The sequence below is a fragment of the Triplophysa rosa genome, linkage group LG17 (genome assembly GCF_024868665.1).
Source record: "Triplophysa rosa linkage group LG17, Trosa_1v2, whole genome shotgun sequence".
Taxonomy (NCBI): Eukaryota; Metazoa; Chordata; class Actinopteri; order Cypriniformes; family Nemacheilidae; genus Triplophysa; species Triplophysa rosa.
Window position 1 is genome coordinate 14,426,393 of NC_079906.1, and position 22,688 is coordinate 14,449,080.

At 38.8% G+C, this 22,688-nt stretch overlaps 2 protein-coding genes across 4 annotated transcripts in view; one reads left to right on the forward strand and one right to left on the reverse strand.

Annotated features, from left to right (window-relative positions):
* Positions 1-402: 402 nt before the first annotated feature.
* On the forward strand, positions 403-5,238 carry wasb (WASP actin nucleation promoting factor b). 2 transcript variants are annotated; one of them, XM_057356789.1, is made up of 12 exons: positions 403-688; positions 1,327-1,467; positions 1,818-1,904; positions 2,272-2,368; positions 2,473-2,499; positions 2,865-2,900; positions 3,016-3,208; positions 3,291-3,333; positions 3,509-3,662; positions 3,807-4,201; positions 4,278-4,395; positions 4,839-5,238. In XM_057356789.1, exons 1-12 carry the CDS (start codon positions 587-589, stop codon positions 4,895-4,897), a joined length of 1,452 nt encoding a protein of 483 aa, XP_057212772.1. In that variant the 5' UTR covers positions 403-586; the 3' UTR covers positions 4,898-5,238. The 2 variants fall into 2 exon arrangements, with proteins under 2 accessions (XP_057212772.1, XP_057212770.1); XM_057356787.1 differs by having other exon boundaries at positions 404-688; positions 4,836-5,238.
* Positions 5,239-7,042: 1,804 nt separating this feature from the next.
* sema3gb (sema domain, immunoglobulin domain (Ig), short basic domain, secreted, (semaphorin) 3Gb) overlaps positions 7,043-22,688 on the reverse strand; it is a 36,675-nt gene continuing 21,029 nt past the window's right edge. Inside the window, exons 3-18 of one of the 2 annotated variants that reach the window (XM_057357359.1) lie at positions 14,422-14,582; positions 13,941-14,003; positions 13,715-13,834; positions 13,042-13,135; positions 12,733-12,852; positions 12,502-12,647; positions 12,215-12,329; positions 12,069-12,138; positions 11,592-11,736; positions 11,256-11,478; positions 10,965-11,053; positions 10,513-10,554; positions 10,177-10,334; positions 9,479-9,546; positions 9,268-9,392; positions 7,043-9,096 (exon numbers count right to left, since the gene is read on the reverse strand). In XM_057357359.1, the coding sequence (XP_057213342.1) occupies positions 8,683-9,096; positions 9,268-9,392; positions 9,479-9,546; positions 10,177-10,334; positions 10,513-10,554; positions 10,965-11,053; positions 11,256-11,478; positions 11,592-11,736; positions 12,069-12,138; positions 12,215-12,329; positions 12,502-12,647; positions 12,733-12,852; positions 13,042-13,135; positions 13,715-13,834; positions 13,941-14,003; positions 14,422-14,582 (2,153 nt within the window). In that variant the 3' untranslated portion in view covers positions 7,043-8,682. Of the gene's footprint in view, positions 9,097-9,267; positions 9,396-9,478; positions 9,547-10,176; positions 10,335-10,512; positions 10,555-10,964; positions 11,054-11,255; positions 11,479-11,591; positions 11,737-12,068; positions 12,139-12,214; positions 12,330-12,501; positions 12,648-12,732; positions 12,853-13,041; positions 13,136-13,714; positions 13,835-13,940; positions 14,004-14,421; positions 14,583-22,688 lie in introns of both variants that reach the window. The other variant, XM_057357358.1, reaches the window with a different exon arrangement.

A 22,688-nucleotide genomic window follows, 5' to 3' on the forward strand; every position in this document is an offset into this window, starting at 1 on the left:
ACATCAATGAAACTGTCAGTCTGACACCAAAGGAACTTGACATTCCTACAAATAGACGTCTTAGTGTTCATTTTCTCTTTATTCCTCTTTTTCTCTGTCCTTGAAACAGCCAACCTAAAATGTGCTTTATGTGCACATCTAAATTATTTTTCAAAATATAAAAAAGATGTAGTCAGAATTAACCTGATACTGGATTACACTTAAAAAGAAGTGGACCTAAACTCTTGGCCTTCCAGTTAGGACACCCAAATCTAGAATCTCAAATAAGTCGCTTTTTAAATATACTTCACTCTTTCAGCAGTTTTAAACGTACAGATTTGACGAAACCCAAGCCACCCCTCCATTGTATGAGCAAAGAAGCACGTGCCTCTTCAAGGCATTCACAGAACAGATCTGCTCAGTGGTTTTGCTCTTCCTGTTCTCCTTTGCTGTGCTACATTTACACCAGCTCACAGAACACGGAAGCGACGGTTCCTTCGAGACTAAATCCGTCCAAAAAATCCCCACTTCAGACAGGTACTGTGGATGCTGTGAACAGGGACCCCGGTGTGGAGTCCCGGGATCTGAGGGTCCGTTTGAAAGAGAGATGAGCAAAGGAAAAACCAAAGGGCAGGCGAACGTGCACAGTTCTCTCCTCAGCAACCAGGAGAATGAACGTCTGGATGAGCTTCTGGGAAGGAGATGCGTGGTAAGTGAAAATACATTCTTTTATAAGCTTAAATGACAGAAGTTTTCCCAGATTGAATGTTGAATCAATGGTAAAATGTTTATTGTCAAATCATTTATCTTTGCTACTGTATAGTTGTGTATGCATACAAGATCTCAAAGGAGAGATTCACAGGCCACAGATGTGAGCGATGTTATGTTTGATGTCTGTCAAAGGTCAAAGCAACACTCGGATGCATGCATTTGGCATTTACCAGCTTTAGAAGTCCTTTCATTTTCTCTTTGCAGAATGATCAGAACTGCTTACGATACAACACATCCTTGTGACACAAGTAACAGCCAAACAGTCGGGTTCAATTTTGTAATCAGTTCAGTTTTGGATATTTGTTATAGTTTTGGACTTGTTAGATATATCTTGAAGGCATGACTAAACTTCAAGAGAATTTTAATTTCAATACCGATTGAATTCCATTGACAACTGATGTATGTGATGGTAAATTTTGACTGTAAGGTGACAGGAAATGCAGTTTGAGCACACTTCCTGTTGTCGTAGAGGATGCTGATATATTTGCTTTGCACTTGTACATTGATTTTTGTTCTTTTTTTATGTAATGTATGCACATTTTTGTCTGGTAATTGTATATGTGTGTGTGTGTGCAGACCACGGCCACGACAGTTATTCAGCTGTACATGGCTGTTCCTCACAGTCCAAATCAATGGAGCCTCCAACATACAGGAATCGTGTGTTTTGTTAAGGACAATCTAAAACGTTCGTATTACATCCGGCTCTTTGACATCAAGGTACTACATTCTCTTTTCTCTTCTGGATTAAATCTCAGAAAACCCCATTATATCAATATTAGTGTTTTGTGGCTTGTAGTCTATATTTAAAGCCATTTACTATATGTTAGTGTCTTGCTAGCTGACAAAAGTAACAATTTTTCTTTTTTAAATTGACTTATTGCATTTCACCTTTTAGTCTTATCAGATGTTCTTAAGAATGCTAATGTCATCCCATTACATAATAGTTCATTTATTCATACAGAATGTGGTTTACTTCACTAGAGAATCTCTATGACCAAATATGTTGGAATTAAATAAAGTGGCACTTCTGCTTCAAGCTGTGTGTACGTGTGTTTGGTGTATTTCAGGAAGGTAAAATAATTTGGGAGCAGGAGCTGTACAGTCCGTTCACATATTCCTGCCCAACACAGTTCTTCCACAGCTTTGCTGCAGATGTGGGTACAGGCTTCTTCACCAGTCTCATCAGAAATGTCATTTTTCCATTATCCGGTCTTTGATTATGCAATTTTTTACTTCTTAATTCTTTCCATTAAGTAATTCTTAGAAAAATCAACCCTTAGGTTTTATCTATAGAGTAAGCGTAATACTCTACACAATCATCTGTAATGCCATATAAGGTTGAATGGTGTTGTACTGACTACCTTGAACAGACAGTAGTTTCTTTCGCATTCAGATCCCCAGAGTTTTAAATTGTAAGAGACAAAACCCACCAATTTTTTCATTGTATTGTGCTAACTTGAATGTTATTTTGCATCTGACAGATGTATTTGAATCTAAAGCTGACATGCATTTGTGTCACAGGACTGTCAAGTAGGTCTGAACTTTGCCAGCGAAGCAGAAGCCGAATGTTTCAGAAACATTATCGGGGAGAAGGTCAATCATAGAACCAACCGCCAAGGTCACCTACTGTCATTTTTACAGATTATATTGAATACAGAATTTTACAAAAGTACCTATTTGATTAACATCTCTCATTGATATCTGTGATTTTTTTCAATATAGAAAAAAGACAACATGCTCCAGTTGAAGGTATGTGTTTGCATTTGAAACAAGCTTAGTCTTTAATTGAACATCAACTGTAGGGTTATAACCAGGATTCAGGAATGGACATGGGGGGAAGACTGGGAGCGGAGTCCAGGGAGTAAATTTCAAAGGGAGACCAGTTTCCACCTCGAAATGTAGAGGATTTTCAAAATTTATCCATAAAATAGCCTCCAAACTATGTATACATTTAATAATTAAGTTGCATTTTTATATCTATGGTTAAAAATATAAAATATGTCCCCTACTAGATTCCCCCCAATGAGGACCATTTCCACCACTGGTTATAACCCAGCTATTAATATTTTCTTAGAATGATATGCATTTTAACATTTTACTTTTTCAATTAACAGAAAAACAGGTGCTACAACAAATTCCTCCATCAAATGGTGAGTCATATATAACAGAGTTCTAACATGCAAAAAATACAAATGCTTTGTCAGTGGTGCAATGTCATTTGCAAGACATATTTAAGATGGTTTGATGTGGTTATATGTGGACCAGGTCCAGTTCCACAGCAAACTGTAATGGCAACAGTGGATATCCAGAACCCAGATATACTGGCTTCAAGGTACCGTTCTCCCCCGGTGCCCACACCTGCACCAGCCTCCCTCTACATAGGCAAGAAGGACAAAAAGGGAAAGAAGAAAGGTCCAAAGCTTACAAAAGCAGACATCGGAGCTCCTAGTGGATTCAAGTAGGGACATTTTATCTTAACTTTTAAAGAAACTTGTGTTTTTGTTCTTCTTATTTGATGTGCTGTGCTTCTCTCTCATAAGACACATCACTCATATTGGGTGGGATCCAAGCTCTGGTTTTGATGTAAGTTTTTTGTTCTTTCTCTTAATGCATAAAGCATAAAGCAATAGTCCTGCAAATTCAGCACCTAAGCTGTTTAATGATAACATGACAACTAATGGCAACACAATGTATAGAATAGAGAATACAAATGTCACAAAGGCAAATATAAAGCAAATAAACTTTTTGGCCATTTTAGACCAACAATCTGGACCCTGATCTCAGGAAACTATTTCACTGTGCTGGAATCAGTGACGCAGAGCTGACAGACAGAGAAACATCTAAGATGATTTACGATTTAATCGAGCAATCTGGGGGATTGGATGCAGTTAAAGAAGAAATGAGGAGGAAGGGTGAGCTCATTTCGGCAAAACAATTTACTGATATAGAATAATTTCGGGCCTTTGATATCCAGATTTATTTTTTGTTCACCACATACAATACGTACATAAAATGTAAGATCATTAATAATTTGCTGATGTTTGTTTCCTTCGAAGACGAAATGACTTCTTCCCAGGGTCACTCTGGAGGTCCTCGTTCTACCCCTGCACCTCTACCACCACGGGGAGGACTCCCTCCACCTCCTCGCCCTTCCCCACCTGGACGCAGTCCCGGACCCCCACATCGTGGCCCACCGCCACCTGCTCCACCTGGAGGTCGACCTGGGCCTCCACCCCCGCCACCCCCCAGCCAGTGTCATAAACCACCTACTGCACAAATGTGTGGAGGTCCACCACCACCCCCTCCTCCCCCACCTCCTCCACCTCAAACTTCTTCTGCTCCCAGCTTCCCCAGTACTCCTGCCAGCTCAGCTCCTCCTCCTCCTTCTTCTGGTAGTGGAGGACGAGGAACCTTACTGGAGGAAATCCGCCGTGGACGTGTGCTAAAGAACGTATGTGATACATTATTTTAGAATGGCATTACCTTGTTTTGTTTTTCTAACAAAGCTGACATGATGTTCGTCACAGGTATCCGAGTCACCAGAGCCTTGCCCTCAAATTCAGTCCTCAGAAGAGTCCTCAGAAGGCATTGTAGGAGCTCTGATGATGGTCATGCAGAAGAGGTGTAAAGTTATCCATTCCTCAGGTAAACTACTGAACATATTGAAGAATTAATATATTTATATGCAAAATAATATACACAACTATGTCTACAGAGGTGTATAAAGACCTTACATAATAATGAAGCGTTATGTTTTTATTACCATGAGCTATTTCTATTTACATACACCACGGGTCCCCTTGCATGGATGGTGTCCCCTTCACCATGTTGTTTCTACAGTAACCATAAACGGACAAACTGCTCTACAGAGCGTTTCGCAAATACATTATCTCCTTCAGCAAAGAATCAAAAATGTGACGACATCTTAGTCCTGTGTCAGCCACCGTAGTGCTTCGAAAGACAGGGGTGGAGTGAGCCGTTGTTTGCAATTCGAAACCTCACCACTAGATGCCGCTAAAATCTCCACATTGCTCCTTTAACGTCTCTGATGTAGTGTGTTTACAGTGTTTTTATTTTTTGTTCAGAAGATGAAGACGATGATGGTTGTGGTGGTGATGAAGATGAAGATGAGGAATGGGACGACTAAGGCTTCTGTTTGCTCTCTGTTCACACACTTAAATGCCATTAAAGTTTATGCTTAAACTGTAATCATTTGAGCAATAGGCATGTACTCTTGACCTGACATCATTGTGATTGCAATAAATGATCTACATGTCTTCTTGACATCCAATAAAACAAATGTACCCCTTAAATATAGTAACTGTGGCCATATATTGTATTTTACTCATTGACAATGCAGTTTGTCTCACTCTTTCTTTGATGCTTCGTCTTCAACTCCATCTTTTACCCCTCAGTATAGTTACATGGGAGAACATCAGACCTTGTTGTAACTATGAAGATGTATTTGTTATAATAAAAAATATCAAACGACAAGAATGTTTTAGTTGTTTTGGCTTATTTTAATGATAAGCTTATTTTAAATCATTTTAAGTCATCTTGAGGACCCCTTGGAAGTTTGTTGACTGACACTCTTTGCAACAACAACTTTTCATCTGTATGCACATATTTTTAACTCGCCAACCTCTACACCTTATTTTAACATCCAGTAATGTTCTGTAATGTTATTCTTGTCAATATATCTAAACTTCCCAATAAGTTTCTAATAAGTAATACGTTTTATTATTTGAGGAAACAAATGTTGCACATGTTCTCCCCCTACAGGCCTAACACAGACAAACAAGAAAGAAATATTGACGTTATTTCTTCTGCCACGTCAAGACTTTAAAAATATATTGCTCATGCGTTAAAGGGACAGTTCACCCAAAAATAAAAATTCTGTCACCATCGAGTCGTTCCAACTCTGTATAAATGTATTTGTTCTGATGAACAAAGAGAAAGATATTTGGAAGAATGCTTGTAACCAAACAGTTCTTGGCCACCATTGACTATCATAGTAGGAAAAATTACAACGGTAGTCAATAGTGCCCCAGAACTGTTTGCTTTCCTACATTCTTCAAAATATCTTTCTCTGTGTTCATTAGAACAAAGACATTTATACAGATTTGTAACAACTCGAGGGTGAGTAAATGAAGACAGAATTTTCAATTTTGGGTGAACTGTTCCTTAAACATCCGTGTAGGTGGTCGAATTAAATGAAAGAAAACTGGTTAAAAACAAAAACAGCACTTTATTGTTATTGCTTTAAAAAACACCTATTAAAACTCCCAACCCACCAGATATCATGATAATAAAATAATATTTATCACAAATAATCACATTAAGGTAAAACTACACATACATCCGTGAGTACAAAGCATTTAGGAAGCAACCATAGTTAGGAAGTTTCTGTTTAGTTCAATAACCAACACCAAAGAAAAAACACAACAGGACAAGAAAGTTTATGTGTGCCCACTTGGCTGTCATTCTGTACACTAACATCTATGTGAAGAGTAAAAAATGTGGTTTCACTTTAGAATATTTTCACCATGCCTTCAAGACCAGTGTCCAGGGTTAAAACCACCAAATGATCACTCATGAACTCTTTATATAGATAAACAACAGTCTCTAATCTTTCAGGATGTCAGTGGGCTAGACCAAGTTCATGTTTCCAGAAGAAAATTATATGATTCTCTTTGCCCTGGTCCTGTTAGTTCGGTGCTAGTGAAATTTCATGGAAAGTGATTGAAGAGGTAGACATTTCTGGCTTTAAATACTCTAGAGATGTGAATTGTGTCCCCCCAAAAAACAATTGGTAACAAACAAGTTATTTTCTCTGTTAACTGTTTTCTTTCTACTTCATGCCAACAGATAACAAACATTTTGCCCATAGGTTTTTAGTATATGGTTTAGCATATAAATTATACTTCTCAAACCCTGTTTTATATCAGCTACAATTTCAAATGTTGCAAAAACATCTACCTCTTTTTCCTCAGCATCTCTCCATGTGCCGTGGTCTTGAAAAGAAACATTACATACAATGACAGTTTCCACCAAAATCAGCCGTGTCCCATCACCAAAGAGCACAACTTACATGAATATGTACACTCTCACAATAAATATGTTGTATGGTGTGGGAGAGAGAGGGAGAGAGAGGGAGAGAGAGAGAGAGAGAGAGGGAGAGAGAGAGAGGGAGAGAGAGAGAGGGAGCGAGAGAAAGATGGTTAGTTTTAATCCCGACTTTCTGAACACACACATTTTCTATGTACATGTGTAATTTCCACACAACACGAAGCACAGATACTGTGTTTATACACAAGTAAAAACATGACCACATTTCACCATTGACAAATCATGGAATACAAGACATTGCAAAGCTGATTGTGGTTTGTAGCAATGCTCAGTGAGAATGTTACTAGTGGTCCGACTATCATAATAGTCCACAGTCAAACACATATGGAGACCAGACTGAAAAGCTTGATCTGCGTTCTTTACCTATATACAGCAGTAAATGAAAGGTTTGTTTGATTATAGTGGTTTGGAAAACAATTACAGGACAAAAAATACTTTTAGCATTCTGAACCATATCCAAAGCTTTTCACACTACAGCTAATAAAGTAGCAGGTCCGATTTTATTAATCAGAAAAGGCTGATCATTAATTCCTAAGAACTTTTATTTTTGCAAAATGTGTGTTGTCATGACTTTTATTTTGGTCCACAGTCATGTCTTAATGAAACATATTTCCTGGGCAATGAGCCAATCACATTACAGTTAGTAAAATTAGAGCTGCTAATTTTTATTTTATTTTTAGGATTACGCAATTATTTTGTTTAAAAAGTTAAACTTATTTATTTTTAATATACTGACCAACAGTTAAACTGTGATTTTCAATGCTGTCTTATGTTCAGTATTTTACACCTTGTTGTGAGTAAAACAATTTTAAACCGATGCACCAACAGTTCAAATGATACTGAAACGTCACACACTTTGTACAACTAAGCTTGTAATTTCTGTCATTGATCAAGACTTAACTCAAAACCAAAATGAACTTCAGAACTACAGGTGAACTATAGAAAACTATCAAAACTGTAAATTTCAAGAAGAGTAAAGCTTCCATGGTCAAAGATATATTGCGTCTTTCAGATGAGCTCAGTTCAAATAATGTCTTTATCCTCAGCATATGATCTTTTTTGACTGCTTAATAATTTCACCGTCTAGGGGTTTAGAAATGCCAGATGGAATAAACCAGGGTTCTCAAACCTTTGGAAAAAAATTAAATGGCAAAGAAACGTTTAGAAATAACAACAGATATGTAAAATACTACTGATAAAAACTTCAAAACAGATACAAAATAAATGTTTTGAAGTTAAACATGCAAATGTGCTAATAAATTAATGAAACATTTACTTCCTCAGGGCGAGTACCTCTCGGGGGTAGCCTACTTCAAGTAAATGATTTAGGTCAAAGGGGTTCGGCTGACAAAAAGTTTGAAAACCTGGAATAAGTGATCTGAAACACAATCCCGCATTGCTTTAACATTGAGCAAACATAATTTCAAAAACGTCCGTTTAGTATTTACACTGAATCTATGTAACTTTAAAAGGGAATAGCTTATATTTTACATAACATGGCAGTAGTTTTGCTGGTTTAGCTGGATTTTTCTTTAGGAATTCATTGTAACCACTGAGAGCCATTGTGTTTAAACCTCAGCATGGGGCATGTGCATGTCACACACATGAAAGAAACTGGCTGGGGAGTATATAGAATACCAAAGTGTACCTCAAAACATAGTTCGAAGTCCAATTCAACAATTGAAACAAACTAATCGAATCAGCAAACAACTTGAGTTTGCCTGGAGGAGTACAAGAATGACACTGTTCACACAGTAGATGGGACACTGGCAGCCTGGCGGCCGTTCCACAATCTCATCTGACTCACTGATCCTGTGGCTCCTCCTCTTCCTCTTCTCCTGTGTGTCTGCGGTTGTTGCGTTTGGGTTTGTTGGCTTGGCTTTGTATCTGCTGCTGCCTGTAAGACTGGCAGTACTGGTTCATGAGACGCACCTCTGCTTGTGGGTGGGACTGAAGAGGGGGTGGGAGGGTCTGGAAAGGTGGGGGCGGAGGTGGAGGGTGATGATGGGAATGATGGCGACGGTGCTCAATGGAGATGTCTGGCTCAGTCAGCGCATCAACGATCTCCCGGTCCAGGATCCGTAGAGAGATGCGGGCCACGGTGTGTTTGAAGTTGTTCTCGGTTGCCAGGCAGTGATAGAGCCCGGCGTCTGATTGGGTGAGAGATTTTATCAGGATGCCATGACCTGTCTTCAAGATGTCTTTATCTCGACTGAGCTGAAAGGAGAAAGAGATGCTGTATGATATACATGCTAATGCACAATATGCGTAATGATATTCAAAGAAGCCTCATGTGAAATGAGGATAAATAAGTGTTTCATAAAATGCTGTGGCATAAATTATTCATTCACTGTTTAAATTCGAGTCATTTGCTAACTGGCGACTTACTGCTTTCCTCTTGCCGTCCTTCTGGTAGAGCCATTTGACTGTGGCCTGAGGAGACCTCGGCTGGCACTCCAGAAATGTGCTGCTGCCTTCAACCCCAAACTGTACCGTTTCCCTCAGACGCTTCTCTACTGAGAGGGTCAGACAAGGGTCGTGTTCAAGCTTTTGCAAGATTCTAATTTTCACCATTTTATATGAAGCTGGTTATACAAACCTTTAGCGTTAAAGCCCCGGCACTGCCGTAAAGGATCTCCGTGTTTGATATCTTGCCTCCTGCTTCTCCTGAACAGTCAATAACATGTTTTAATTATTAACAGTTATAGATTATATAATGTCACTGAATAAAATGAGAGAAAACGGAATTTCACTAACAGTCTTATTTTGTAACCAACTGCAAACAGCAGAGTTTATAAAGTGTTCAAAAATGAACAACAACATCTTCACCAGCTTTGGTTTCAGAAGTTGAAGAACCAACAATAAGTACACAAGTAGGAATAGTATTAAAGGCATAGCTCACCTAAAAATGAAAATTCTGTCATCATTTACCCACCCTCTTGTCATTTCGAATCTGTATGGCGTACTTTATTCCACAGAACACAAAAGAGAGAATGTTGGTAACCAAAATGGCTATATTGTATGGACACAAAACCAATGCAAATCAATGGGTACGGCCATTGTTTGGTTACCAACATTCTACAAAATATCTTCTTTTGTGTTCTGCAGACGAAAGAAAGTCATACAGGTTTGAAATGACAAGAGGTGAGTAAATGATGACAGAATTTTCATTTTTGGTTGAACTATCCCTTTAAAGCTAGACATGAACAGCATTTTTATATATATAATTATCATCAATGTTAAACAAAGCTAAAGAATGAAAGTCTAAGGTTTAATCATAACAATATGTATACTGACCTTTTTGTAGCTGGTGTGAAAGCAGAACAGGTTTCTCCATCCCAGGCACAGTAGGGGTCTCTGGCCAGGCAGCAGTCTGAACAGGCCTTACCGTAAACAGCACACCTGTGCAGGGACACCTGGGTAAGACCCCTTTCTGATGACACATACAACTGTTGCTGTAAATCGCAAAAGAGAAACATTACATTTATAAACTATACACAGTGATGATCATCTTTAATTTTGAGATTAAAATGCATTAATCTGACCGTCACAATTTATTTTGACCAATTAACATAAACACATTTTTTTTAATTAAGTTTATTTCAATACATTTAGTTAAGTTAGACAATTTACCCTTTTAGTAGATATCTTCAGAGTTTTGACGGCTGCTGATGTCTAAACATTAGGGGAAGAAACAAACTTATCCATTTAGGGTTGTAACAATGAATCATTTAAAGGGATGCTCCACCCAAAAAAGGAAATTCTGTCATTTACTCACCCTCCTGTCATTTAAACCTGTATGACGTTCTTTCTTCCACAGAACACAAAAAAGATATTTTGAAGAAAGTTGGTAACCGAACAGCGCCTACATCCATTCACTTCTATTGTATGGACACAAAACCAATGCAAGTGAATGGGGGCCAGTTAACAACATTCTTCAAAATATCTTCTTTTGAGTTCTGCGAAAGAAAGAAAGTCAAACAGGTTTGAAATGACAAGAGGATGAGTAAATGATGCCAGAAGTTTCATTTTTGGGTGAACTTTAACTGTAACGGGAAAATCCACACAAAAAAACTTGATCTTACCTTAAAAACTTCCACCTCCTCTAAAATGAGCTCTTCAGTTGTGCTGATGTCTTTTGGTAAGACAATCACCTTCTGAACTGTTCCACGATCTAAAAACAGGCGTGTTTCAGAAATAAATCATAATGGCCATGTTTTAGTGACAAAAGAAAGGGTTCGATCGCAGGGATTGCACATAATTAGAAACAAATGTATAATATAATGCAATGTAAGTAGCTTTGGATAAAAGCGTCTGCCAAATGCGTAAATGTGCGACATAAACCTACAAAAATAACAGATGAAAAAATGTCTAACCTGTGCCCAGGAAGAGCACCTCATATCTTCCATCCACAGCATCCACCAGGTCCACAGCAATGGTGGTGAAACGGTAGTCCACACCAGTCCTGACCACCAGGGGGCGTTTGTGTATCGGATATATAGGTTGATACATCAGAGGATGGGCACGGACAAAATTTACAGCCTCGTCCGAAAAAGCTTTAGTGGTGTGGAGATCAGGCGTGAAGGTTCCTCCGGGACACTGAAGAATAAATCAATACCAGAAAGAGAAAAACATAAAAGTGATTTACACAGCTTTAAAGAATGGGGTATCAACAAGAGGAAGTAAATCTGATATAAATAAATGAAACTCACAGTGCCCGGACGAGGGTAGGGGATTTTACCAGTGTAAGGAGTCCACTGGTAGTTGTGACCATGTTTGTGAGAGAAAGGCCCATTGAAGGCATTTCTGATATCAGCCATAGAGTACACACACACGGCAGAGCCTTTAAAAACAGAGCTGATAAAAAAAGAGAGAATATCGGTATCACATAACAAAGTTAATATAATCCACTGAAATCTAAATTACATGAAACATTCACCCAAATATGAAACTTCTGTCAACATTTCCTCTTGTATATTTTTCTTCTTCTGTGAAACTGAGACATTTAGGAAAGTCCCACTGGTTCTTTCCATGAAACAAAAGAAATTACTGAACCAGACTGTCGAGCTCCAAGCAGTCTGGACACTTTGTTAAATATTTTGCCTTATTGCCTATTGTGTTCCACCGCAATAAAAATCGCATGGATTTGAAACAACGTGAGGGTTAGTACACACTGAAGAACTGCTCACCCAGCCGTGGAGAACACAGCATACACGATGGGGTTACGTTCATCATGGGTACTCTGAATAAAAACATCTCCTACAAAAACAAACTCACAGTCAATAAGGCGATGAGTTTGTTACGGTCGAGATGTCACGACAAAAAAAAGTCTTACTCAGTTCATCAAAGTAAGTCTCAACCCCGTCTGCACCAATCACAGAGCAGACGAGTCGTGCTTTGAGGAACGTCGTCCACTTATTCACTAATGACCTTTGACCTCCATCATCATTCTGAGGAGAAAGCACACACACAGATGAAATAGTAGGCTTTTAAGCTAACTTCATTAACATAATTGATTTGCATGACAAAAATATCTTGATTAAAAGTTCAATATTAAGTCAGAAGTTTAGACGCAAGTCTGACTGGATCTTCTTATCAACGAAACAATCAGGACTTTCTCACCAGACAGACTCTGCCCACTCGAGCGAGAACGCTCGGAGCGCTGCCCCCTGAAGCGTCAAAGCTCTTTTCCCGAAAGAAAAAGTAAAGCTTGTCATCGTTCTTCTCCGCGCTGTCTGGAATCTTCTGGATTTTTATAAACACAGGCTCTGATGGACAGATAAAAGAAGATTATTTTAGTCACAAATCTTTGTTTTAATCCCATCACTCCACCTCTCCGGACACAAATCATACCGTTAAGCCATCGGGAATCATACTGCTCTGTTCTGACAGCGGGACGGTCCCCCAAGGTTCTAAAGATGGCAGGATCTGTACCCATGAAGTCCACGTGTACCCCGGCATACAGATTCCCATCTGAGAAGAAGATAAATGGAATAAAGCGATGAGACAGACAGGTGATGAATAGAGACAGGGTGAAGCCTAGTTATGCTGGGGATATCTGATACGGCTTTCATTTCTTTTCCTGTTATGAGTTATGAAGATCATCAAACTGTTTCTTTGAGAGAGAGAGAGAGAGAGAGAGAGAGAGAGAGATGATCTTACTGATCAGAGCTGCTGCGTTCTCCTGGTGGGGATCATATGGAGACTTTCCTTTTCCAGAGTCAACATAACCAGGAACAAGTCGGAAGAGATATTCCTACACACAACCATATACACACACAAGCAACATTAAAGGAACAGTGCACCCAAAAATGAAAATTCTGTCTTGATTCATTTACTGTGTATACATTTCTTTGTTGTGATGAACACAGAAAAATATTTTTGGAAGAATGCTTGCAAACAGTTCTTGGCCATCATTGACTACCACAGTAGGAAAAAATTGCTTAACAAATTTCTTTGTTATGTTAGGAATGTAGGAAAGCTAACAGTTCTGGGGCACTATTGACTACCATTGTAATCTTTCTTACAATAGTAGTCAATGGTGGCCAACAACTGTTTGGTTACAAGCATTTTTCCAAATATCTTTTTCTGTGTTCATCACAACAAAGAAATGTATACAGATTTGGAACAACTCGAGGGTGAGTAAAACAAGACAGGATTTTGATTTATGGCTGAACTGTCCCTTTAAGTGTTGCTGCATTTTGAACATCATGGTATGTGTGTGGGGTTTTACATATTGTGGGCTCCCCAAAATGGAAATTAATTATTAAACATACTAAAAAATGTTTATTTGAAATTGTAAAAATGTAACATTTTTGAAAGTATGTATGTGTACCTCAGCCCTCCAGCCTCTGTTGATGAAGGTGCAGATGGGTTTATAAGCACCTGTGCCGCATGTGTACAGGTGAGTTCTGTTCCATGGCTCAATCAGACGCACAAAGTTTGCACACTCTCCCTGCAATACACACATTAGACAAAGAGACCAGATGTGTTTTCTATTCGATTATTTAGAAAATAACTTTTTTTCTGCGTAAAAAAATGACAGACTGTGAACTGTGTACCTGTCCACCTTTTCCAGTTAATTTACACTCTCCCTTTCTCTGTGCTGTCGCAGGCCAGTGAATCTGTAAACACACAGTTTTGTGAAACACTCCGTAATTGTTTATGAAAAAAGTAACAAGACATGACATTACAGTATTTTATTGAACATGGTACTGTTATAAAAACATTTTTTTTTTAGAAATTGTGCTATATGATTTAGACACTTAAAAATAAAGTTGCGAAAAAATTAACCATTTTTGGCGGTATGGGTCCATAAAGAACCTTTAATGTCCACAGGAATATTCTGTTTAACAAAAAACTCTTTGTGGTAGATAAAGGGGCTTTATAAAGGTAAGACAGATATGGCTGTTTTAAGCATCTTAGACCGGATGACTCTTTTCTAAGAATCTTTCGTAGCACCTTTATTTTGAATAGTGTACCAAGTTTTCTTCTACAATAAAAAAATAATAATTAAATAATCCAATAATTCGATTGTCTTACAATAAGTGGTTCTTTATTGACATTTTGCATGTCTAGGGAGACCACGTATTCACGGCTGCCCAGGTAGAGTCTGCCTTGGTCTTGGTCCATGTGAAGTATTCGGTAGTCGCTGGTGTTGAAGGAAAAACTGAACGGCCGTATGGTTTTTGTCTCCAGTAACTCTGAGAGACAGAACCAGAGAGACAATACCAGGTCAATGCATTTGATATCAACAAAAGCCTTTTAAAACCACCGGCGGTATTTAACTGACAGATGTTTTAGTCCTTGTGAAATCATCCATATAACCACTGCACGTGTACATTTATAGCCCTGACATTACACTGAAGAGAATCTTTATGTATTCCCACATGACCAGGGCTGGTGGAATTTATTCCTATGACTTTCACATGCTGTGGTTCTGTTTCCATAGAACAATGAACCGGTCACAGACACTATCCATGTGTACTCTATTTAACAGAAAGAGCTCATGACTCACTTCTTGCATGGACGGAACCAACAATATTGAGATTTGTTGTCTAATACAAATAAATGTATACAATTTTAAGAAACACTTAAAGCATGGCTGTAGCCAGGGTTTGAAAATTAGGGTGTACTCTCACTAGGCAATCTGAACTGTGCCCGAGCACGTTTGACCCCCAAAGCCCGGTTCATTTGATTAGACCTAATATTATCAATAAATGCTATAAATCAATCAACTGTAATAAATATAATGAATAATAAAGTTAACAAATGATAAACTTATACCTATAAACAGGGCTTGATACTGTGGCTAGTGGTTTTCCAAAATGACTAACTAGTCCTACTGACCCGCTCCGAGTGGGTCTCTCGAATCAGCGTTGATACGGTATGGGAGACGAGAGCTCTTATGATGAGGCTACACGTCTGTGGGAAGCACCTCTTGAAGTCGGGGAGTCAGGTTTACTTGCACAGCCCTCTCTCGCTGGCCTCAGTTACACTAGCCACCCAGCATTTTCACTGTCAACAACTTTGTTTTTGGGAAATGATTTTATATGACTAAAGTTGACAATGGCATGCTGTGAGATCATGCGTCGAAAAACATGCCCAAAATAAAACGAAAATGTCCCCATACGCAACTCCTATTGCGTATGGAGACGCAATGGGAGTGTCATTACTTGAAAACGGGTATGCAAGTGTGTCATTACGGGTATGCAGTGCGGAGATTGCATACCCACGCACGCACAATCAAGTGAAATTAATCCATCTTTTACACCACGGACAATAAACAACTTTGTTAACTGTATAGACTGAATTATATATGTGTAACGCAGAAACTCAGAAGAGTTTTAAACTGATTATTCATTCAGAGCTTCACAGCTTCACCTTTTTTTATATGAAACCTCATAGCTGACCTCATAGCTGGCTACAGCCATGACTTAAAGGCATAGTTCACCCAAAATAAAAAAATACTTGTGTCTGTGGTAAACAAAAGATATTTCGAGAAATGTGTCAGTGGTTATGTGTTCATATAATAAAAGTCAATCAGGTCCCAAATTGTTTGGTCACCAACATCCTTCAAAATATTTTTTTTCTGTCCTGCAGAAGAAATTAATACATGTTTGAAATGACATAGGGTGAATAAATGATGACATAATTCTTATTTTTGGGTGAACTATCCCTTCAAGTCTCCAAAAAATAAGTAAATGTATGTGTGTTTGACTGTTTGTGAATAACGTGCTCAAATGCACATAAATCACAAATATACATAAAAAGCTCATAAAAATCATACAGCTTTGGGATCAGTTATTTTGGGATCTGTCATATTTTTCCACACAGCAGGTGGTGGTGGTTTCCATCTCTCTCTCTCTCTCTCTCTCTCTCTCTCTGTGTGTGTGTGTGAGGGAGTACACTAGGGAAAACAGAGCAGGTGTAGAGATGAGAGATGGCTTCAGCTGTCTAGGCTCGCCGTGCTCCAGTGTAGTAAGTGTCTATTCTCTGTCTCTGCCACATTCAGCCACTAATTTCCCCAATGACACATCAACAATCAAAAGAATGCATTCGACGCCGAATATCTGCTGCAAATACCTAAATGCATATATCATACTCTGAAAGGTGTGCCAGGTTATGACAAAAAGCTAGTTGACTTTAAACATAAATCAAAGGTGCCAACATTGTTGCCCTCTGACAGCGTATGTGATTTTAGTGGAGTGGAGCTGCACAACTGATACAGACCAAATCTATAAATTACTCCATGTTAGCGTCATACCACACGCCACTTTGATCTCAGAGGTATTACTGCACCAAACGCTGCACCGCATGTCCAGGGCTACATGTTAGATGAACAGAAATAGCTCGGGGCCGGTCACAGGAAGGTCAAAGTTAGACAGTGAAGAACGTAAAAGAGGATTTTGATATAATAAGCAAAGATGATGATTAAACCGTTCTAGCACCTCAGACTATTTGATAACCTTAAATATTATAATACTATTATTGCCAATGATTATTTCAGTAAGTTTGTAGTGTAGTTTTCAGCTAAAAGAATTTTCACAGACAAATAGACTGATCGAAATGACCTCCATGACCACACATATGAGGACAGAAGAGATGCCACGCATTCTCAATGTGTGTGTGTGTTAGGTGTTCTCCTTAGGGCTCTAACTAGGTGGCGAAGTGTCCCGGGTGTGCGTGTGCGATTCTGGCAGCTGTGTGGGTGATCCTCCAGCCATGTACAAAATCTCCCTGGCCCGACCCACAGGGGCATGCTGGGATTCCAGACCGCTTTCTGTGCGCTGGGGCCACACGGATCTATTCTCAGCAGGCTCTCTCATCCCTGTCCAACAGGCTTCATCCACCAAATCCACCATCTTTTGGCAAGAGACGGCAGCTCTGTTTTTTTTTCAGGATGGAGGCACCTGACAGAAAGCAAGTGTCAGGTCAGACCTTGACCTTTACCTACAATCATCATGCATTAACACCTAAAAGAGGGGAAGTGATGTCATTTAAAAACGAGAGCAAACATAATAGCCATAGTGTTCTACAGTGTTGTATATTTGTCTAGTTGTCCAGTAAACATATTTAAACGTCATTAAAACTAAATAAATGTATAAAGTAAAACTGTGTAGCATTTGCATTGCAATAAAATTTCACATTTTCTGAAACTCAATTGAGCCTTTAAAGGGCATAGCAAAGGAGCTGTGGTGCAGATCTGAAACGAGAAATTTAAAGAGTACATATCATGAGATCATGAAAATCATATTTCATGCAGTGTGTAATGTTGGCATGTTTGAAAGTAAGCAGTCTGCCAAGTTGTAAATCCGAAGGTGAATGAATAAAGTTATTTGGCTTGGAAAAAAGGGATTTGACTCTGAATCACGCAAACGAGTCGTCCCTAGTCCGATTTGCGAACCGCCGCGGATTTACGTCACTACATATAGTCCCCGCCTACGTTTTGCTAGGACTGCCGGCGAAAACTAAACTCTTCTCCCCCAAACAAACACTGTAGCTCGTGAGCCTCATTCGCGGTAGACCAATCACAGCACACTAGACCATCTGACCAATCACGTCAGACTAGGCTAGCGGAAAGGAGGAGATTAGACGGATGAATCGCGGAACGCATCATTTGAGAGTCAGTCAAGTAGTAAGGTAAGATTAACTACCTATTATTATGAAATAATAGTGTTTTAGTGTACATAAACTTGTTGTTGGACACTCCATAAACCAAAGTAGGACCTTAAAAATCCCTAGTTATGTAAAAATAGTAAAAAACAAACTTGAGCAACAGTGTGTTCTTTTAAAAGCACTCATTTTGAGATTGTCTTTAGATGAACAGGACTGTAAAATTATTATAAAAACGAGGTATTAGAGAACAGTAGGCCTATCTGTTTGTTTGAGAAGTTCTGTGTGTAGTTTGAAGTACAGATGTTTGCCAACTGGCCTGTACAGTTAATGTGAGTGTGTTTTTGCCAGCTAGTGCCACGAGTCAGATTCAAGAGTAATAACATTCACAACAACATCGTTAATGGATGACAAAAGCAGTCATAGTTTCCACTTACAACCTTCCAAATGCAAACATTTTCAGTTTGCCAACCCCAGCTACTGTGATGGTGCCAATGGTCTAAAAAAACATTATTTGGGACTTGAATAACGCAGGTTATGTTAGAGCAAAAGGAAATGTTGAAAGCCAAACAGGCCTCACACTTCTGTTTTAACATACGTTTAATGAGAAAATGTTTTGTACATTTTTCCAATTATTTGAATTCATGGTCTCAAAAATTATGACATCAACAGCATCTGTAAAACCAGAATAATTTAAAAAGCATAAACACATTTAAAAAAACTACATTGTTAGAAACTATTTTGTTTGGTGAAAGTTGGTGGGTCATTATAATACTTTAAAGTCCTGGAGCTTTAGGGATGCATGCGAGTTCTCTGGGACATTCTGTGGTTATAAAAATCTCTGGCCTAATACAAAAGACAAGCTGATAACTGAAGAACACGTCGAACAACCAGTTGGAAAACGTTGCCCCTGATTAACAGCTCCTCGGTTGCCGGTTAATAACCTTATGCAATTCTGCAGGGAGGAATGAGACGCCAGAACTCTCAATTAACATGTAGTGGAAAACCAGATTTATTCCTTAAGAGACACGCATCACAAAACTTTTAGCCTAAGTCAGATACACAGTCCAAAAATAATTGCCACTCTGATGTAATGTAATACTACTGTACTGTACTGCTCAATATATCTATAAAGTACTGAAGTGCTGGAGGCAGGTGAATACGGACATCTCATTAAGTCTGGAAAAGTCTGGAAAGTTTGTAGCTGTGTCAGCAGTTTAGTTCAGTCTGCTCAGAAAATAGACACAGACTGTATAAAGAAGCCATCGCATGTATATTTCTTTTGGAGGTTTCTAGTTTGAGCCTCGTCTAAACTCCTCCCGTGAGCTGGTCCTGACAGCTTCTTTCCTAAACACGGAGCTGCTCCGCCTCACTGACTTCATGACCTGTTTGGCACAAGAATTGTTTGAAAGAAATCAAAATATTTGGGTCAGGACAAAATCATGAGGTTTTAGTTGCATACTGTATAAAGTTATTTAAAAATGACTTACTGAACACTAATTGTAGTTTCTCTTTAGCAATTTGGTCCTGGGTTGTAAATTGCGTCTTAATCTTTATCTACAGCATTAGTGTATGTTGATCACCACAGAAACGAATCTTGACTTATGATTTGAGTTCAGTGTATGAAATTTAGCAGCATCTAGTGGTGACGTTGCAAATTGCAACCAACGGCTCACTCCACCCCCCCTTTCAAAGCACTACAGAGGCTGACACAGGGCTAAGAGGCGATTCACATTTCGCGTCTTTTGCGCGTGCAAGTTTGCTATTTTGAATGTAGACAGACACGCAACAGCCGCGCGCAAATAGGGAGCGATGCGGTCGTGATGAGCATAAGGTGCGGTGCGCACATCGAGATGGAAATAGTTCAACTTTACAGAGCGCGCACCGCAGGTCATTTGAATTAGAGGAAGGGCGCGGCTCGCATTTTCCATGGCAGTTTTAGACAGGAAATGTGAATCGGGGCTAAGATGTCGTCAAGTTTTCGCTTCTTTGACGAAGGAGATAACGTATTTACGTAATGTGCTCTGTAGAAACAACATGGTGAATTTCACGTAAGGGGACCTGTGGTACAGGTCTGCGCGGGACTGTTTTTTGGTCCTGCTCCCGCCTGCTAAATTTTATTCCGCACCCACCCGCTTCCGCTGAAAATTCACTCTGTGTTCACCCGCTATCTGCTTAGAATGATTTTCGCTAAATCATTAAAAATAAAATCCCGCTAAATTTAGATCACATTTCCAGATCTCGTATTTTAGATCTCACATTTAAATTTCACCATAACAAATATAAAATATGATATACCAATATATATATATATATATACACGATATTAAAGTGTCAGAACAAAAGATGCATTCTATCTAAAAGCCAGTGCTCACCCAGACCTGCCTGAAATGCCTCGTGTAACCACACCCCCACAAATCTAAGTCAGTTCGTAGTATGATTTGAGTAAGACCGCCCAAATGTATACACAAGTAAGGTGGGCTTACTTGTCAGTACAATTGCTTTGGAACCTGATTTTCCAAATATGGTAAGAGGAGTTACATTTCCATCACATGCATGCGGTATTCGACCAATCACTACACACTGGTTAACTGGCCAATCATAGCACACCTTGCTTTTCAGAGCGATGAGCTTGCATGTGGTATGTGGAAAATACAGCGTTTTTGAACCTTAAATCGTGTATACACATTGCCTTACATCTAAAACAAAAGATAATATTAGTTTTAGCCGTGTCATATGACCCCTTTAAAATCATAGGTGGATGAAAAAAATTATTGGTGATAGTCAACATTACGTATATACCAAATACAGTTTTATTAAGCTTATAACATTTCTTAATATCTAAATTAGGGCACAATGATGTATTATGAACTAAATACAGTATCTCACTTTCTTATTTCTGAGTCAACCTGATCGTCTGACCTTTGTTTTAGCAGTCCAAAATCATAACCATTACGCTACACCCAACATATTTCTGTGTATAGCTCTATTCTAATCCTGCAGCAAGGAAGAGGGATCAGATCACATTATTGTTCACAGGCATCCATGTTTCGTGCACGTAGGCAGTGGATGAGCACTGACATGGTCTGTCGCAACTATACTGTATGCTATTTTTACAAACTAGTTCCTAACTTTTTTCCATTGTGAATTAAATATACCAATCCAGAGCATCTGAAGTTCTTGTCTCCTGTACTTACTGACACACTGTAGCACGGTTTTCAAACATTAGTTTGGCTTAATTTGTGACTGAACGCCGCCCCCCCAAAAGAAAGCAAAGGCTAAATGCCAGAAGACTGGGACAGTGCCATAAGAATCCTCATTCATGTGATTTTTAATATATATTTTTTAATCTGTTCCTACACGCCACTGTGCCCTGGATTTTTTTAAAGGCAGAGATCATTACTTGGATATCGATGGCTGGTTCAAGGCCAGTGTGAAAGAAAAAAAATTGAACATTTTTTACAGAAAAGTTTGTGAGGCTAAAGTGTCTCACTAGTGAGGAATTCCTTTAACTTTCTCCTGGGAAGGAAATGTTGATTGTAGATGAAAAGCAAAACCCTACATGACCTCATAATAAATGTATCTGCCAACAAACACTAAGATTTGATATGAGAAAAGAACCCATTTTAAATAAAGACAGCTCCAATAAATTTAGTTGGTTTTGCAACTACTTTGGAAACCAACCCAAATTAATTTCAATGTTTTTACCACTTTACAATAATTATGTATTAATATCCCAGTTCAGATGAAATATGCTGTTGCGTCTTTTTTGTATTTTCTGTGTTAAAGGAGAAATGTGGAGATTTTGGCGGCATCTAGTGGTGAGGTTGTGAATTGCAACCAACGGCTAACTCCCCCCTCCCTTACAAAACAATACGGCGGCTGACACAGGGCTAAGATGTCGTCACGTTTTCACTTCTTTGCCGAAGGAGATAACGTATTTACAAAACGCTCTGTAGAACAGTTTATCCATTTAGGGCTACTGTAGAAACAACATGGTGAATTCCATGCAAGGTAGTGTTTGTAGATAGAAATAGCTTATTATAAGCTAATAAAAACATAACGCTTCATTATGTAAGGTCTTTATGCACCTATGAAGACATAGTTATGAATATTATATTGCACTTCTGTCAATGTACTCCTAAATATGAGGCTACACAGAGTACCTTTAAATGAGCAGAATACTGCAAACATGAAAAAATGTCTTAAACATCGCAGAGAATATTACACAAATAACCAAATCAGTCAAAATAGATCATAAATATAAACATGGGGATAAGCACAACACTATAAATCATTACAGCTCCAATTCAATGGAAAATCTGAGAGGTTTTCTGCTGGCGTTGTTCGTTGATGTTCTCACCCATAGTTCTGTTTCCTATCTTCTACCATAAACTCCTGATGGTTTTCTTGTTTATACAGTTAATTTATCCATTTGCCCTTTCCCCAGACATTTCCCACATTTACTATGTCAGTTCTAAACTACTGTAAGAGGCATTCTGGGAAAATGGCCCGGTTCCAGAGAGAAAGCACTGGATGGAAACGTGCTCTTTCCCTGCACTTAAGTCATTCATCATGAGCTTGAGAGGCAATGAGAACGATGTTGAAGAGATACAAACAAACAACATCTTTAACCTTGTCCCAAACTTCATTTCTGATCCTACCGTAGTCGTTTAAAAGCTAGTAGCTCTGGA

Bases quoted from the DNA above. Each gene is read 5' to 3' on its own strand.
- wasb (XM_057356787.1), top strand. From the start codon at position 587: ATGAGCAAAGGAAAAACCAAAGGGCAGGCGAACGTGCACAGTTCTCTC. The intron at 2,500-2,864 runs GTATGTGTTTGC...TTCAATTAACAG, and splicing joins ACAACATGCTCCAGTTGAAG to AAAAACAGGTGCTACAACAA. The intron at 4,202-4,277 runs GTATGTGATACA...TGTTCGTCACAG, and splicing joins GTGGACGTGTGCTAAAGAAC to GTATCCGAGTCACCAGAGCC.